The sequence below is a fragment of the Ceratotherium simum genome, chromosome 12 (genome assembly GCF_057802395.1).
Source record: "Ceratotherium simum simum isolate JZ-2026a chromosome 12, ASM5780239v1, whole genome shotgun sequence".
Lineage (NCBI taxonomy): Eukaryota > Metazoa > Chordata > Mammalia > Perissodactyla > Rhinocerotidae > Ceratotherium > Ceratotherium simum.
The window spans coordinates 27589257-27606923 of record NC_141911.1 but is presented as its reverse complement, the minus strand read 5'-3'; the positions used below and the strand labels follow the sequence as shown (position 1 = coordinate 27606923).

The following is a 17667-nucleotide window of genomic DNA, read 5'->3' as shown; positions in this document are numbered from 1 at the left end:
CACAGTGAATGGTAATAACATGATATATTTACTGAATGATGGGAAAATCAGTTTGGGGACTTCCAAACCCTACAAAAATGTAAATAATTTAACAATATTGTTAGATGTTAATTGATGCTAAACTAGCCAAATTGGAAAGTCCCAGATTTCTTTTGCCTTTGGTCTCTTTCCCTTCCTCAACCAATAAACAAATGTGGGGTATGCCTGGGTCCTGACACACAATAAATATTTGTGGAATAAAGAAATAAATGTGTGATATGCATGTTACAGAAAGAACTCCCTTACTGAAGGAAGGGAGAAATCCAATGTCTCATGCAAACTGGTCAGGAGCGGACCTCTAAGCAACACATTTTGAAACAGTGTTACACTATTGCAGGAATAATTCAGTTTTTAAAATACAGCTAATAATTTGCCATTTAGAAAGAATTATTTTTCAAGTGTAACAAAGCATTTAGAAATAAAATTTAATTCAATATCACTGAGACTATTTTGTAAAGCAAAAGCCAGGAACACTGGTGCGACTTCTGGGTATCTGTCTTCATGCCTTTACAGCGATTGTAATACAGAAGTTTCAAGTTTTGCTAGCCCAAGGGAAGAGAAATAGTCTACCCTATTAGAAAGAAGAGAGTTGGAACAAATAAAGAAATCAGCTGTATGTAATGCTTTGCACTGTAATTTATATATAAATATAAATAACATATTAAAATGCTAATAAAAGATAAAAACCTAGATTTTTGTGCAATTAGAACGATTAATGATTATAGCTGTTGAAAAATTATACTGCTTACTACATGTGCACTAAGTTGATGGATGAGGAAGAGGCAAAGGATAAGGCTTGGCCCAGCCCTCAGAGCTTTGAATCTAGCTAAGAAAATCATCTTATACACTGAACAATTAGAACAAAGCTGGTGATGCTGCCTCTTGCATTGAAAAAGAAATTCAAGGAAGGGCACGATCCATGAGAAGTAGTCATGGAAAATGTGGGTCTTGAGCAGAACTTGGACAGATTGATGAAGTCAGCACACAAGTTTGAAAAGTTAGACTTTGTATTTTTTTTGTGTGAGGAAGATCAGCCCTGAGCTAACATCCATGTCAATCCTCCTCTTTTTGTTGAGGAAGACTGGCTCTGAGCTAACATCTATTGCCAATCCTCCTTTTTTTCCCCAAAGCCCCAGTAGATAGTTGTATGTCATAGCTGCACATCCTTCTAGTTGCTGTATGTGGGACGCGACGTCAGCATGGCCGGACAAGCGGTGCGTCGGTGCACGCCTGGGATTCGAACCCGGGCCGCCAGTAGCGGAGCGCGCGCGCCCTTAACTGCTAAGCCACGGGGCCGGCCCTGGAATTTGTAATTTTTAAAAATATAAGTATACAATCAAATACTAGTGAAATGTGGGGATGGGAATCTGTTAAATTTTCCTACCATCTGTGTAAGAGAAATGGACTGTAAAGCAGATTTCCAAAATCGCTGCTAATGTCCATTAATCAGACCATTACGACACGTATAGGTTTATATAAAAAACCTTATGGTTTTCCACCCTCTTCAAACACTGACTCTTCCTTACAGCAGATGAAGAGAGCAAGAAACATGGACCAATTAGCTGGACTCTCTTTAACCCACTTATTATGGCAGTGTTCACAAATTACAAAGTAACAGTACCTTTGCTCCCTCAGGTGTTACTTTTTCGTGTTTATTATTAGTGGGGAAAAGGCAACAACTTAAAAAGTACAGATCTTTTTTCTAGTTTCTAATTTTCTAGTTAACAAAAAAAGGGAGAGGATTAATTCTATTTTTTTTTTTTTTTTTTCTTAGAGGGGCTTTGTAGATTGTCATCTTTTCTGTCTTGTTTTCCTACCTTTTCTTTGGTAACCCCTTGTGGTTGCGGCCTGGCTACTTCAAGCTTTTTTTTGCCAGTTAAAAAGGCTTAAGTAGAGAGTCTTACTGTGCTCCCAATTACCTTTCTTACAGCAGCCCGCCCCCCACAAGGAGACACTGGGTGAGCAGCAGCTGAGCCCTTGAAAGAGGAAGTTAAATGCATTCCTTGTGAAGCTCTAGGATTCCCTCCCATTGCTTCCTGCAGTGCGTCTGCAATACCTTTACTTTTCCATTTCTACTAAAAAGCAAACCTGTCTCCTCCAAAGGAGCATGAACATAAGTAACCACCACGCTGGAAAGCTCTGTAGGGAGCGATGAGAGAGGGGGGCCTGGGTGAATAGAGTATAGATTGGAGGGAGCAGGTGGAAGCTCTTTGTCTGAAATTTGTTTCTGGATGTTGCTCAGCAGTCTCTATTAGTGAATAAATCCTATAAATCATTGAGAAAGTAGCGTTAGAGAAATTTTGGATGAGAGAGGAAGAAGATACTGTGGAGGACTCCTCATCTTTCCACCAACACCCATCTACTCCAGGCAAAGAATTAAGCAAAAAAAGTGAAAATGATGTGTGCCTTCTGCAAGGTCCTTTTTTGCTGAGATAATTATTGACCCAGTTTAGGGATAAAAAGATATCCAGAAGGACTCTCTGGATAGGAGAAAAATTGGGCAAACTTGTAAGTTAGTGCCTATGAACAGTATGTAAAGGGAAATACCTAGATTGTGCACTTCCCAAGGATTTGTCAATCAGTTCATTCACCTCTTCCTTCTACAATTTTTTTTGAGAGTACTCTGCATTAAGCTGCCCTTGGGGCTAAGGCTATGTCCTGTCTCCCTATCCTTTGAAACTGGAATTAGAAAGCAGGTGAGTCCCAGAAGTCCTGGTCCCCTAGCTGGAGCTGTCCAAATGGGAAGCTTCACAAGACTCTGCCTGTGATGTAACCACCATGGATAGTCAGTCCATCACCACCAGTTCAGGAAAGTGATTCAGATGCTGACAAACAAGCAACAGATCAGAGAAAATGGGTCAAGCCAATGTGGGTTTGATAATGGTAAAGAGGGAGTCTTGAGGCAATAGGACATCCAGAAAGGCAAGACAGAGTGAGATGTGGAGCTAGAATAAGAATAAATTATGAAAATCCAGGATGCTGCTACTGAATTCCACGTGTGGCTTGGGAATGCTCTTGACAGACTGAAAGTGGGCTTCATAGTTGTAGGATAAACCGGAACCCACAAGGGTAGCTGGACTTGAGCAGGTCTGTCATTGCCTCCAAGCCTCCAAATTTGATGATTCAAGTGACTTGAGTGAAGCAGGTGCTAAACATCACTTGGCCCAGAAGTCAATGAAGCTGAAGAATGAGATACAGAAGGCCCTAGAGGAGCTGCCCCACACCAGCAAGGTGGACCAGCGCATCAGCAACAGCAGGCACGAGCAGCGACAGCACCTGATGGCCCGTACCAACCTGAGCAATATGCCTGCTGCCTCACTTCCGCCTTGCAAATCTCACACAAAACATCTCCTGTGGCCCAGACTAACCCAAAACTACGCAGACAGGGAAACTCTGGGAAACATAGTTCCAGCTTAGCTAAGCTGACACAGTATAAACCCATCACATTTAGGTTGTGGCAGAGCTCAGTTGTTCCTCTTATTTGCACTTTACATGATTTAGCTGACTCTAATGTTAGGCAGCACATATGAGTTGACGATAGAAACTGGACAAAAACATTGGACAGCTGATCGTTGAACAAGGCAAAAAGAAAAGTTCAAAACATAAAAGGAGAAAGAAGATTTTATTTATTTTTTGCCCCTAAGCAAGTATGATGGCCCAGAATACTGGTCTTGTTCCTCTTGCAAAATTTGAGGCCATCTTGAATTACTAGAAACAATTTGGGTTAGATTCAGGGTCCTCTGCTTGGGTTTACAATTAACTCAATAGATGGTCTGATACAAGTTGTCTTTACTCAAGAGGAACAGCAGTCCCCAACCAGACTGAGGTAAACAGGCCAATGAATAACACCTGCTATAACTGTGCAAGATTTCCTCAGAGTAGAGGTGGACCTCTACCTAATCATATCAGTGGAATAGCCTGAACCCTATCATACTACTCTCAGGGCCTGCAAGGGAGGAGGTTGGTAATGGCCTATCTATGAGGGAACTCTTGCCTGGTGCCCCAGTGTCATGAACACTTCTCCATCCTTTCTGCTTTGTGCAGAATTCAGATAATGAATTCTATCCGCACCTTGAAGTGGATGTGTTGGGGTTGGGAAGGCTGGCCCAGCTAGGACAGCCACTAAGGGTCAGAGTTAGGGTGACATACTCATCCCAGTTTCAGCACTGAAAATTCCGTGCCCAAGGAAAGCCCTCATCCTGGGTAAACTGGGACAGTTGGTCATCCTAAGACAGAATGTGGGTGTAGCTAGAACAAGAAGATCTCAACCTGGACAACAGGAGAAACGAAAGCCGGAAAGGGGGCGAAGTAAATGTACAAGGAGCGGGGCACCAGCCATCTAGCCTGTTGGATTTGCTTGTTGGGGGTAGGCAATACCACAAATCAGCTCTGTATTGGAGCTATATTTCAAAGCTCTAATCAAGATTCCCTGGGCCCGCCCCGTGGCTTAGCAGTTAAGTGTGTGTGCTCCGCTACTGGCGGCCTGGGTTCGGATCCCACGCGCGCACCGATGCACCACTTCTCCAGCCATGCTGAGGCCACATCCCACATACAGCAACTAGAAGGATGTGCAGCTATGACATACAGCTATCTACTGGGGCTTCGGGGAAAAAAAACGAGGAGGATTGGCAATAGATGTTAGCTCAGAGCCGGTCTTCCTCAGCAAAAAGAGGAGGATTAGCATGGGTGTTAGCTCAGGGCTGATCTTCCTCACACACACACACAAAAAAGATTCCCTATATGTCCTTTGGTAGCAGTTTTAGAAATATAAACAGAGAACAACTAGGATTTGTGATTATCTATGTGCAGCTTTTTTGCTCCTCATTCTTCTTCTGTCTCTTTGTAGAAGAGAAGAAAATAGGGAGAGATTGGAGAAAGGGCGACGGGGAGTAGACACAGAGATTAAGGGGATATCAGTCATTTGGTGAAGGTAGGAGATAGGAGAAGATCCAAATGCTTGTAATCCCTTCTGATGAACAGACGGCAGGAATAACAATCACGGTAGAAGTCATCTTTGAAGCTGCCTTGTATTGGAGTCACTTGCTCAAAATTTTATCTACTCAATTGTGTCCAGTTGAGATTTGAGAAGGTGAGTGCCAGAAAACCAAAGTATCCCTGCCCTTGGATGCTCTGCCTTTGGGCCAGGTGGGCAGGGTGTCATTTCCTTTCCATTTATCTGTCGGGCTACCCTACCCCACCTTCTGTGAACTCTCTGCTTTAATAGATGGTCTTAACTTTTTGTATGATACATAATTTTCCTTTGGGCACAATCTCAACCCCAAATGTATGTTTCAACTTCAAAACATTTTAAGCTAAGGCACTCTGTCATTATTTTAGGTGATTCATAGCAGTGCAGTGAACAGTTACACGTATATTTCTTGTCCATGTTTATTACATCATCACACAAAAATGGCTGGACAAACTCCCATCCAAATTTGGAAATAATGTTTGAGGCAGTTTAACTTAAAATAAAAGCTGGATGTTGTGAATAAATGTCACAATCTTCCAAAGTCATCCCCCAAGGCCATTAAAACTGTGACTGCCGTTTGGAGACAGCTATATGAAGATGCTGTGGACCAGGACAACCGTGGTCCTCAGACCAAAAATCGCAAAGGCGGAGGCTCTCAATCTCCCACATTGATTGTGAACCAGCTGCTTCTCCATGCTGCCGCTCATGCCTCAGAGTGTTCTGGGTGAGTAGCAGCAGGGTATTATTTATTTAACCATGATTAATGGGGTTCTTGGCCAATATATAGAGTAATGTAAATAGCTTCCTACTTTATAGTCCTCACACAAAACAATCCATACATATAGACGATATTTCCACAGCACCTCCCCTCCCTTGGAAGCAGAGGTGGAATTATCACAATATTGGGGATTTACTGCAAACTCGCATTTCAATCTTTATCTTCTGAGTAATTATATGCCAAAGTCAATGATAAGCTATCTTTTTTTTTTTTTTTTTGGCCCATTTCAAGGGAGTCTAAGACACTCGGTTTGAGGGGAAAAAAAGAAATCCCTGATATCTAGAACTGATAGTTTTTTGTTTTTTGGGTCATGTGTGTGGTGTTTTTTTTGTTTTTCTTTAGTATCCCTGCAGACAAGAGGAGCTGACGTTCCTTAGGGCATTTCCACGTGTCAAAGGGTGCGTGTGTGAGCTTGTGTGCACACATAGGCACATGCACACCCTGTGTGGATTGGTGATGGGGAAGTGAGTGTGGTTCAGTGGTGAATCCTGTGTTCTAAGTGGCTACACAATCCTCGGGAAAGAAAGTGCGATTTACCATGTCAGTGCCCAGGATCACAGAATCATAGGTCTTGTGTTTCTTTTTAACGTCTTTATTTAGCCCACATGACTAGCACGTCTACTTTGTTCTGCTTCCATTTTGTCAAAACAGGGTGGTGATAGTTCCTTAGTTTTTAAATTAAAGTTTAAAAGAGTCTGGAAATCCCTAAAAAAAGAGATGTGGGAAGTATTATTTCCTTCCGATGAACAAAGATTTTATTTAACCCGATTGCTTCAGCATTTATTCACTAATCTTCCTTAACTGCCTTAACTTGAGATAGCTTTGTTTGCATAAGTTTTGACTGCTTAGATTCCTAATTATCCTGTCACCAGTGCCGTAATTCATTGAGCTGAAGAACATATTTTGTTTTTATATAATCATTTACAGAATGATATAACGCACACTAATTTGAATCATACACATGTTCTCATCTTTTTTTTTTTAATTGTGAGCCTTTAAATTACTTTTAAAAGTCAATGTTTGTGAGCTGAGACTTTGGATCTTCTTCTGACTAGATGGAAGTCAGATCTTACAGAGCAATAGAATTGGAACATATGTGAGCTTCCAGGAGCAGAACGTATACATTTCCTACTGCCCTAGGGCCTACTGTGTTTCCCACAATGTGTCACATGAACTACCTGTATCACAGTCTTTTGGTGTGCTTGTCTAACATCCAGGTTCTAGGATCTCAGAAAAACTAACTCAGAGTTTTGGGCATTCTGCATTCTTAAAAGTCTCCATAAGTGGTTCTTACGTGTATTACATTTCGAGAATCAGTGCCCTAGACTTGAGATTATGGTTAGCTCAGAGTCCCCTTAAGGGAGATCTTAGTATTACTGGCAGTAGAATGTCACTTCTGGGTATTTATCCAAAGAACATGAAAACACTAATTTGAAAAGATATATGCATCCCTATGTTCATTGCAGTTTTAGTCACAATAGCCAAGACTTGGAAGCAACCTAAGTGCCCATCAATGGAAGAATGGGTAAAGGAGGTGTGGTATATATATACAATGGAATATTACTCAGCCATAAAAAAGATGAAATCGTGCCATTTGTGACAACATGGATGGACCTTGAGGGTATTATGCTAACTGAAATAAGTCAGACAGAGAAAGACAAACACTGTATGATTTCACTAATATGTGGAAGATAAAAAAACAAACACATAGATACGGAGAACAGACTGGTGGTTATCAGAGGGGAAGGAGGTAAGGGAAGGGTGAAAGGGGTAAAGGGGCACATATGTATGGTGATAGATGGAAACTAGACTTTTGGTGGTGAACACAATATAACCTATACAGAAGCCAAAATATAATGATGTACACTTGAAATTTACTTAATGTTATAAACCAATGTGACCTCAATTAAAAAAAAAAAAGAATGTCACAAAGGACCCAGAAACTGGATTTGGCTCACATTTCATGGCACACCATGTCTCTTTTTTCCTCTGTAGCTGCCTCCCTCCCCCAGTTCTGCAGTGGCGAGTTTTGATCATTGGTTAGTAAACTTAGAAGCTGCTGCATCTAATCCAGCCACTTAGGGCTCCTAGATCTGCTCTCAGGTCCCTCCACTTCCATCCCCAGGGCAGTTCACTTGACTGCCAAGAATGAGGCTTAGATATACACCATATCTCTCCTTTCCTCCACCAGAAGATTTCCTAAGGCTATTCTGGGTCCTTGTGAGAGAAACTCAGTCCTGCTCAGACTCTGCTTGGAAATGGGGTGGTAGGACTCCTTGTGATGTTTGTCTAGTTTAACCCTTAATATAGAACAGGAGCAATCAGTCAGCTCATGTCTTCCCCTCAAATGACTCCCTCTCTGCAATTCTGTAGTTTCCAGCAATTATTTCCTTTATTTTAGAAAGTGCTGCCCCAAATAAATGATTTGACCAAATAAACGATTTGAGGTCTCTTTCAGTGCTGTTATTCTTAAAGGCATGGATAATCTTCTGTGGATCTCAGACTTTTCCCTGGAGTGTATTTTTCTAAAAGATGATATGTGTGGCCAAAGGGGCCTTTTAATAGGCGCTGAGAAAGGTTTTACCTTTTCTGAGATAATTGCTGGCAACTGGGGTTAGCAAGACAGTGAGGCACGTTACCCTTTATCACTTGCTGTGAATGAAATCGACTAGGATCATACGCAGCAGGTGTCAAGGGTAAAGCTTCCTTGCTGGAGTTCAGCGTATGCCATGTCTCCTCTTGCAGGAGAGGGAGGAAAGGCAAGGGAAAGGGACTCAAAGTGAACAAAGATGGTGCCTGTAGTGAAAGACTTCCCACCCCGAGCACCCTAAGGAGATCTTTCTGTTCTTCCTGACTCTAGAAGACATATCATTTTCATCAACCAAGATTATGTAAATTAATGAGGTTTATAGGTAGTATTCCAAAATCTGCCATTCTACCATAACACCTTTTCAATGGAACTTGTTTTATTTAGTATTTTTTAGATGAGGTTTATAGGAAAATCCAAAAGGCCAACAGTCAGAAAGTTAAAAAATATATTTTGTGTGGGCTCTAATTATTAGCATCACAAATAACTTCATCTTTTGGGCCCAGTAGCCAGCAGTTTACTTATATTGCTGGTGATCTACGTCAGATGACAATAGTCAACACATATATGGAGCTTACCACATGCCAGGCACTGTTCTAAGTATTCTGCATGCATCAACTCACTTAAAACTCCCAGCAACCTTATGAAGTAGATACTATTATTGCCATTTTACCGATGGTATAACTGAGGCACACAGAGGTAAATATCTTGTCCAAGGTCACAATAGTAAGTAAATGGTGGAGCCAGAAGAATTTAGATCCTTGCTACTCAAAGCGTGGTCCCTGGACCAGCAACATGGGCATCACCTGGGAGCTTCATAGAAAGGCAAACTCTCAGCACCAACCACCCCCCAATAACGTTTGGAACCCGAACCTGCATTTTAACAAGACTCCCCAGGGGATTAATATGAACATTAAAGTTTAAAACCCACTGGGTTAGATAATCTTATATTGTTTCTCTCTGTGCCCTTTAAAAACTTGCTTACGGCTTCAGACTTTGGGAAATAAAGTGTACTTGGTTGTTTATTATGAAAAAATAGGGTTTTAGGATGATTTCTTTTGTCCTCTCCCAGCACCTCCCTCCTCCAGATAATCAGCTTCTCAAGAAAAAAACAGTACACCTCCTTAAAGGAAAAGAAAGTGCCAAAAAGTTATTGAATTCATATTATAAGCAGGTACTTTCATTTCATTAAATCATCAGAGAAAAACTTATAAAATGGGTACTATTATCCCCAAATTACAGATAAGAATACTGAGGCCAGAAAGATTAAGAGGAAAAGCCAAGATTGATGTCTAAGTTTATAGTCCTTGCTTCTTAAAGCAGGATCTTCATGCTTATCTGTTTTCTTGAAGGGTGCATAGTGCCCAGCCCACAGTAACACAGTAAATCAACTAATCTTTGACAAAATAATTAATTTTTTCAAACCCTGTTTCAACAACAAAAAACTTTTTTTGCTTAATCCTGAGCATTTCTGCCTGATTTAAAGAAGCGACATTACTGTAACCTACAAGGTATTAACTTTGGAAAATTAAATCAAGACCCAGAAAGGCAAATAAACCCTTCTCCTTCCCATCTTAGTTCATGTAATAAAGGTGTTTATTGTTCTAAAAAAAACAAAAACAGAAAAACTAGAGTATGAGACAAAGCTTGCCCTTTGAAGTCCTCTTTAGATGCTTTTCAATTGATGGCAGCAACTAATGATTTTCCTGCAGATCACATTGGTGATGATTTAGGTGACCAGCAGTTTAAGGTAGGATTGATTTGGAACTACTGTCACTTGTAGACAAGTTTTGATTCAGGCAAGTCACATTCTAGGACTATGGAATAAAATACAGACTAGCCAACCACTTGCATCAGTGCCATTAAAATGTGTAAGCTTTTGTCATGACTTACTTTTTAAAAATCCGAAATATTTGCTTTATGAATTATAGTGCTGAGACTTAAGCTGAATTTGTAGCAGGACTGTTTTATTCTTTCTTCAAATAGGAAATAACTGGCAATTCAGTGTGAAGTCATTTTCTATTTTTAAAATAATTGAATTTGAGACATAACTATTAGTGTGACAGTTTCACAGGGCAAAAACGAGATGAATAAATGGGTCTGAGTCCCAGGCTAATGGAGCAATGCTTTTCAAAATTACGTACACATTTATGTACTTCTCCTACCACTTATGGTTTCATTCATCATATTGGTATTGGCTGTTTCCTAGACAGTATTTCCAATTCTAACATATTTCTAACGGAAATATCATGTTGTGATTCCTTCTTTATAAGGTGGAATTCTGCAATATTCGTGGTTTACAAGAGCAGATTTTCTAGTAGATATATAATGGCTGACTACATACATTAATATTTTTATTTAGTCAGTAATCTGGATATAATGTACATAAATACATCATAAAACAAGGGGCAGGCGGAGGCCTCCATCCTTCTCATCAAGGCTGTGTGACTTTGAGTGAGTCTCTTAGCTCTCTGAACCTCAGTATTCCCATCTGAAAAATTATAGGTAAATTAGATTATCTGTTATGCTGCCATTTAAACTTAACATCTCATATTAATTATTCCATAAATCTCTCTAATTTGGGCTAAGTGGGAATTCATGAAAAAATATATTTTTTAAATGTAATTTTGTAATTTTAAAACAGAATCTGGAACTGGGTAAACAAACTATATCATTTGTATGTAAACAGATGTTTTAAAAATACATAGCCATGCTCTAAATACTTTTAAACTGTCTTCATAATTTTGTTTATGATATGAGTTTTCATAGTAAGATCTTTGCAATGCAAAAAAAACAATGTCTATTAAATCTCCTCACTATGTAATAAAACTTAGCAAATTGATAGTAAAACTTATGTGGAAGACTAAGCCAGCAAATAAAATGTTTTAAAAATACAGACGAGGGGCCAGCCTGGTGGCATAGTCGTTAAGTTTGTCACGCTTTACTTTGGCGGCCCAGGTTCACGGGTTCGGATCCTGGGTGCAGACCTACACCACTCATCAAGCCATGTTGTGGAGGTGTCCCACATATAAAATAGAGGAAGACTGGCACAGATGTTAGCTCAGGGCCAATCTTCCTCACACACACACACAAAAATTACAGGTGATAATTTTTCTAATTTCTAAACTAATTTCAGATTAGACTTACAGTTGTCAAAAACAGAAATCAAAACAGTGTTTGACTTTGGGGGGATTGACTGGGAAAGGACATAAAGGAACTTTTTAGGGTAATGAAAACGTTCACTATCTTGATCTAAAAGTTGATGCATAGGTGTGTTCACTTTGTAAAATGTTATCAAGCGGAACACTAGATTAATGTACTTGATAAAATATATGTTACATCTCAACTTTTTAAAAAATTTTAAAAGTTGGGCTTATTGACAGTTTTTTCAAAAAGAATTTCTATCCCTTTATTAACTGCCAACTAAATAAATTCTAAGATCCATCTGCAACGTAGGAGGTAATTTATGCTCTAATCACTATATTCAAAATAAAAATGAGTAGAAAAACAAACCAAAACAAAACATATGGCTGCATTGTGTGGAGATCCATGTGAAGAAATTTTCCTCCTTTTCCACTTCTTTTACGTTATTTCTCAAGGACTTCGGAATTGGATTTGTGTTTCTCTCAATGACACAGTATACTGTGATGGATATTTAGATTAAACAAATAGGATAACAGGATAACCTATAATGTTCTAACCAGAACAATAGATTATAAGTTTCTAGAAGAAAGAGAACATCTTATGCATGTTCATTTTTGTATCCTCCAAAGCTCATGGCCAAGTTTTTAGTATTCAATAGGAATTCAACTTACATTTGTTAAATCGGATTTCAAATATATAAGATAAAAATTTAGTTTCAAAAGTATATTTTAAAAGGAAAAATATTGAAATCTGATAGACAAATAAAATGATGAGTGGTCAAATTAGTTAGGTAGTCAAGATACACTAAGTAAATACACATATTGAATCATCTCATAGAATAATGGAGTCCCACTAGAAATTAAAGAAACGAAAAAACAACTATCGCTAGCAATGATAAGTATAAGAGTATTGTTACACTTATAGCAAAAGAAAGGAAAATTTGATTTTAAAATTAAATTAGACATCAATAAAAATCCTATAAAACTCTTAAAAAGTGCTCCAAAATCATCCTCAAAATTGCCACAAAATTTCTCAGCTATTTTCTTATCATCGTATAATCTGGTTAGTTTTTCCTTACATGTGAGCATTCAAGATAATTTTTAAAAATGGTTTTCATGATATTTTGTTGTTTTTACATTAATTATTAATAGTGACAAGATATTTTTTATGTTTTTATTGCAACTATACAATATTTGATGTATGGTATGGATTAAATCAACTTTTTGTTTGCCTAACCAGGTACATAACCACTTAGGCCAACATTTTTATGAGAACATGGGCTTTCCATTAAAAACAGTTCCAAATATAGAGGAAAGGGGTCTGAGTCCCAATAAATTAGAAAGGTACTAAGAAATGGGCTTTATAGAATTGAAATTCTTATGTTTGAACTGCTTAAGAGTGTTGCGTGTTGACCACAGCTGCATTCAAGACATGCACTTTCCTAAAGGGTTGAATCTGACTATAATCAAGCCCTTAGAACCAAATTCAATTTACGGAAAATACACAGGATAGAGGAACATGTTAAATGATGTGACAAGGAAGCAACAGACAAACCCAGAACATTGGACCTCTCTACTGGATAACTGACTCAATTTCTGCAACAAGTAAATGGCAAGAAAAAAAGAAGGAAGGTTGCACCAGCTACAAAGATACTAAAAGAGTCAACTCAACCAAATGCAATGTGTGGACCTCATTTGGGTCTTTATTCTCACAATCAACTGTAAAAATACATTTTAGAGACAATCAGGGAAATTTTATTATGGACTAGTTATTACATGATGCCAAAGGATAATTGTTAATTTTGTTAGGTGTGATAATGGTAATGTGGTTACATAAGAAAATGTTCATATTTTTTAGAGATGCACAATGAAATATATAAGGATGAGATAATATAACATCTGAGATTCACTTTAAAATATTCTAGCAAAAGAAAAAGAAAAAAGACATGTGAATCAAATGTGGAAAAATTTTGATAATTCTTGAATATGGGTGACAGGTAAGTGGGAGTTTATTGGCACATGTTTAAAAATACTCATTATAAAATTTTTTAAAGTTACATTCAAAAAAAGGTTGATATATACCTCTCCAGTTATTAAAAATAAATAAAAGTGATTTTAAAAACTATTTGCAGGCTTTAAACACAAATACATTGTTCATAGTATTTCACACAATCCTCCAAAGTTTGTGACATTAACAGTCTATATCTTCCACCTGCTAATTCCACTCTTTGTAAATATATCACAAGAAAATAACAGAAAGAGAAAAATTATTTATGCAAAATTATTCATGTATCTTTATTATAACAGCAACAATTTGGAAATTAAATATAAAATACAGGAGAATGTGAAGTTAATTATTACACATCAATATAATAAAAGATCATAAGTCTATCAAAAGTGACAAGAATTTGAACTAAGTAAATACATAAAACTAAGTATACACTGACATAGATTGGAAGAAATTTTCAGTATCAGTGAAGAAACACAGTTGCAAGTGACAGAAAACCCAATCCAAACTGGCTTTAGGAAAGATGAAATTTATTGGCTAATAGAAACGAAAAGTTTGAGAGACACAAAAATCACCTCAAAATGATCATAGCCCTAAATGAAAACACAATGGTGTAAAACCTCTAGAAGAAAATATAGAAGAAAAATCTAGGTGACCTGGGGTTTGGTGATGAATGTTTAGATACATCAAAAGCATGATCCATGAAAGAAAAAATTGATTAGTTGCACTTTATTAAAACTAAAAACTTCTACTCTACGAAAGATTATGTTAGAATGAAAAGACAAGTCACAGATGGTGACAAAATATTCGCAAAATACTTATCTGATAAAGGACTTGTATCCAAAATTTACATGGAACTCTTAAAACTCAACAATAAGAAAACAAAAAACCCAATTATAAAACAGGTAAACATTATGAACAGACATCTCATCAAAAAAGATATACAGATGGCAAATAAGTATATGAACATCTGTGATTAGGGAATTGTGAATTAAAAAAACAATGAGAGGGGCCGGCCCCGTCGCTCAGCGGTTAAGTGTGTGCGCTCTACTACTAGCAGCCTGGGTTCGGATCCCAGGCGTGCACCGATGCACCGCTTCTCCGGCCATGCTGAGGCGGCGTCCCACATACAGCAACTAGAAGGATGTGCAACTATAACATACAAAATATCTACTGGGGCTTTGGGGAAAAAAAGGAGGAGGATTGGCAATAGATGTTAGCTCAGAGCCGGTCTTCCTCAGCAAAAACAGGAGGATTGGCATGGATGTTAGCTCAGGGCTGATCTTCCTAACAAAAAAAACAATGAGATATAACATACCTATTAGAATGGCTAAAAGTCAAAAAACAGACAATGCCAAATGCTGACAAGGATGCCAAGCAACAGAACTTGCACTCATTGTCGGTGGAAATGCAAAATGGTACAGCTGTTTGGAAGACAGTTTGGTGGTTTCTTACAAAACTAAACATAGTCTTACCATATGATACAACAATCACTTTCCTAAGTATTTACCAAATTGATTTGAAAACATATTCATGCAAAAGCCAGCACATAAATATTTATAGAGGCTTTTTTCAGAATTGCCAAAAAACTGCAAGCAACCAAGATCTCATTCCATAGGTGAATAGATAAATTGTGGTACATCCATACAATGGAAAATTATTCCATGAAAGAAAGAAATGAGCTCTCAAGACATAGAGGAAACTTCATGCATATTGGCAAGCTAAAGAAGCCAATCTGAAAAAGCTACATACTGTATGATTCCAGCTCTATGACTTTCAGGAAAAGGTGAAACTATAGATACCATGAAAAGATCAGTGGTTGCTAGGAGTACAGAGAGAGAAAAGGGGGAAATGGATAGGTGGAGCACAGGGGATTTTTAGAGTGATGAAACTATTCCGTATGATACTATAACGGTGGATACATGGCCTTATGAATTTCTCAAAACCTATAGACTTTACAGCACAAAGAGCAAACCTTGATGTACGCAAAATTCTTTTTTTTTAATTTTATTTATTTATTTATTTTTTCCCCCAAAGCCCCAGTAGATAGTTGCATGTCATAGCTGCACATCCTTCTAGTTGCTGTATGTGGGACGCGGCCTCAGCATGGCCGGAGAAGCGGCGCGTCGGTGCGCGCCTGGGATCCGAACCCCGGCCGCCAGCAGCGGAGCGCACACACTTAACCGCTAAGCCACGGGGCCGGCCCGATGTACGCAAAATTTTAAAAAAAATCATTTAGGAGGTTGGAGGATTCCAGAAAGGAATTCAGACTGTGACAAGAGAATTTAACTACATTACAAATGTATGAAACAACTGCACTGAAGGGGGTGGGAGGAAAAGATGCTAACCTAAATAATTTTGGAAATGAGTAGAGTCTGTAAGTCTAAAGGCAAAAGGAACTGCAAGGAAGCACTGTACTCTAATTGATAAAGTTTTTTCCCACGGCGTACAGGTTAACAATTCTGATACTTGTATATGTATATACTGGAATTAAACAATTAAGTAAATGAATGGCAAACAGTTAAAGCCAGGTTTCTCACGATTTAAGTGAAAATTTACAGGTAAGCAAGAGTATATGCTTATAAAATTTGCTCATGATTTAAAAATATAAAGGAAATAAGATGAAATTTAGTTTATTTCTTATAGACCTATTACAATTAGTCATAGTCTATTTAATTACATTTTATTGTAATTCCACACACACATACCACCCACATCATTTAAAGCAAGTTGCAAGAACAAAATGCAAGCCAACAATTGTACTAGGTTTAACGCACATCTTGCTCAAATTTTTATCAACCAAATATGTCGTTTATAAAAATACAAGAAGATTAAATCAGTAATAATTAACATTTGATCAAAAGTATACTTTTTATTAACATCAGAGTAGTTCCCCTTATACAAAACATAAACTTTGTGATACAAAAATGTTCCTTTGTGAAAGTTAGCTCAGATACAGTGAGAACTGGAATGCCACAGATCTCTTGATGGCAGCATGGTGTTGATGCCCAGACTGAGCATGCATGATCAGAGCAGCAGTATGGTATAAAATAAGCATATGTGATTATTTCATTCTTATATCCATCCTGTGAGTATCATAGGTGAGCATCATATAGACAAGGGATAAAGAAAGTTCAGCTCTCCTTGTGGAAACATACACAAAAACTCTTTACCTGTAACAATCATCCGTTTTCCCACTGTGGTGGATATTGGCTCTCGATAGGATACAGATGCCATGGCTAAGGTCTTAACCGTGCCTCTGGATTTTCTTCCTCAGCTTCCAGAGACAAGTTTACCTGCACCAGAAAGAGTCAAGGACTCTATAGTCACTACTCTCCTTGTCTGTGACCTGAACTAGGTAGGTGGTTGCTAAGGACTCTTTATGACAGGGAGATGGAGTGTTCCTTCTAACAGAGTTCAGTATTCTGGTCTCCAAGAACAGACAGATGCAATTCCTGTAGCATTCCCAGGAATTGCATCCAATAATATCTCTCCCTTATCTGTCAATATCAAGCAGAACAGACCTGTTCAGGTACTAGGTCTAAAACAGGCTTAGGTCACAGATGACCTGGCTGGCTCAGTCAACACTGTCTTTCAATATTTCCCCAACGATGTTCTGCAGAGGGGTGTTATTGAAAAAACAAACAAACAATAACCGAAAGCATTGTTAAATGTACTTGAGAAACATTGGCTAGATAAAGTACAATTAAAACTATATTAATAAATGAATAAGATAAATATATATATATTTTTTCTCAGCCTCATATATCAATACTTACCATCTGTGCCTTGGTCCTATCAATCAATTTATAGTTCCCATAATGTGCAATGCTCTTTCATTCTTCTGAGCCTTTACACATGCAATTTGCTCTTCCTGTAATGTTCCTATGCAAATATTTCTTGTTCTCCAAGCAAATATTTCTTGTTCTCTGAGAGCCAGAGCCCACATCTCCTCTTCCAGGAGGATGCCTGGAGACATAGCTAAATACTTTCTCATTCATGCCCCTTTAACTTCTATATTATCTTGTTTATACCTTTTTTTTTTTTTTTAACTCTTACCACTTTGCTTTTTTTTTTTTTTTAAAGATTTTATTTATTTTATTTTTCCCAAAGCCCCAGTGGATAGTTGTGTGTCGTAGCTGC

The 17667-nt window shown here is 38.1% G+C and overlaps 1 protein-coding gene across 1 annotated transcript in view; it reads right to left on the bottom strand.

The window, feature by feature from the left end:
- Positions 1-17023, bottom strand: part of SPMIP2 (sperm microtubule inner protein 2) — a 128010-nt gene extending 110987 nt beyond the window's left edge. The window contains exon 1 of the mRNA XM_087437483.1: positions 16698-17023. Within this exon, the coding sequence (XP_087293609.1) occupies positions 16698-16761 (64 nt within the window). The 5' untranslated portion in view covers positions 16762-17023. The remainder of the gene's footprint in view (positions 1-16697) is intronic.
- Positions 17024-17667: the final 644 nt, after the last annotated feature.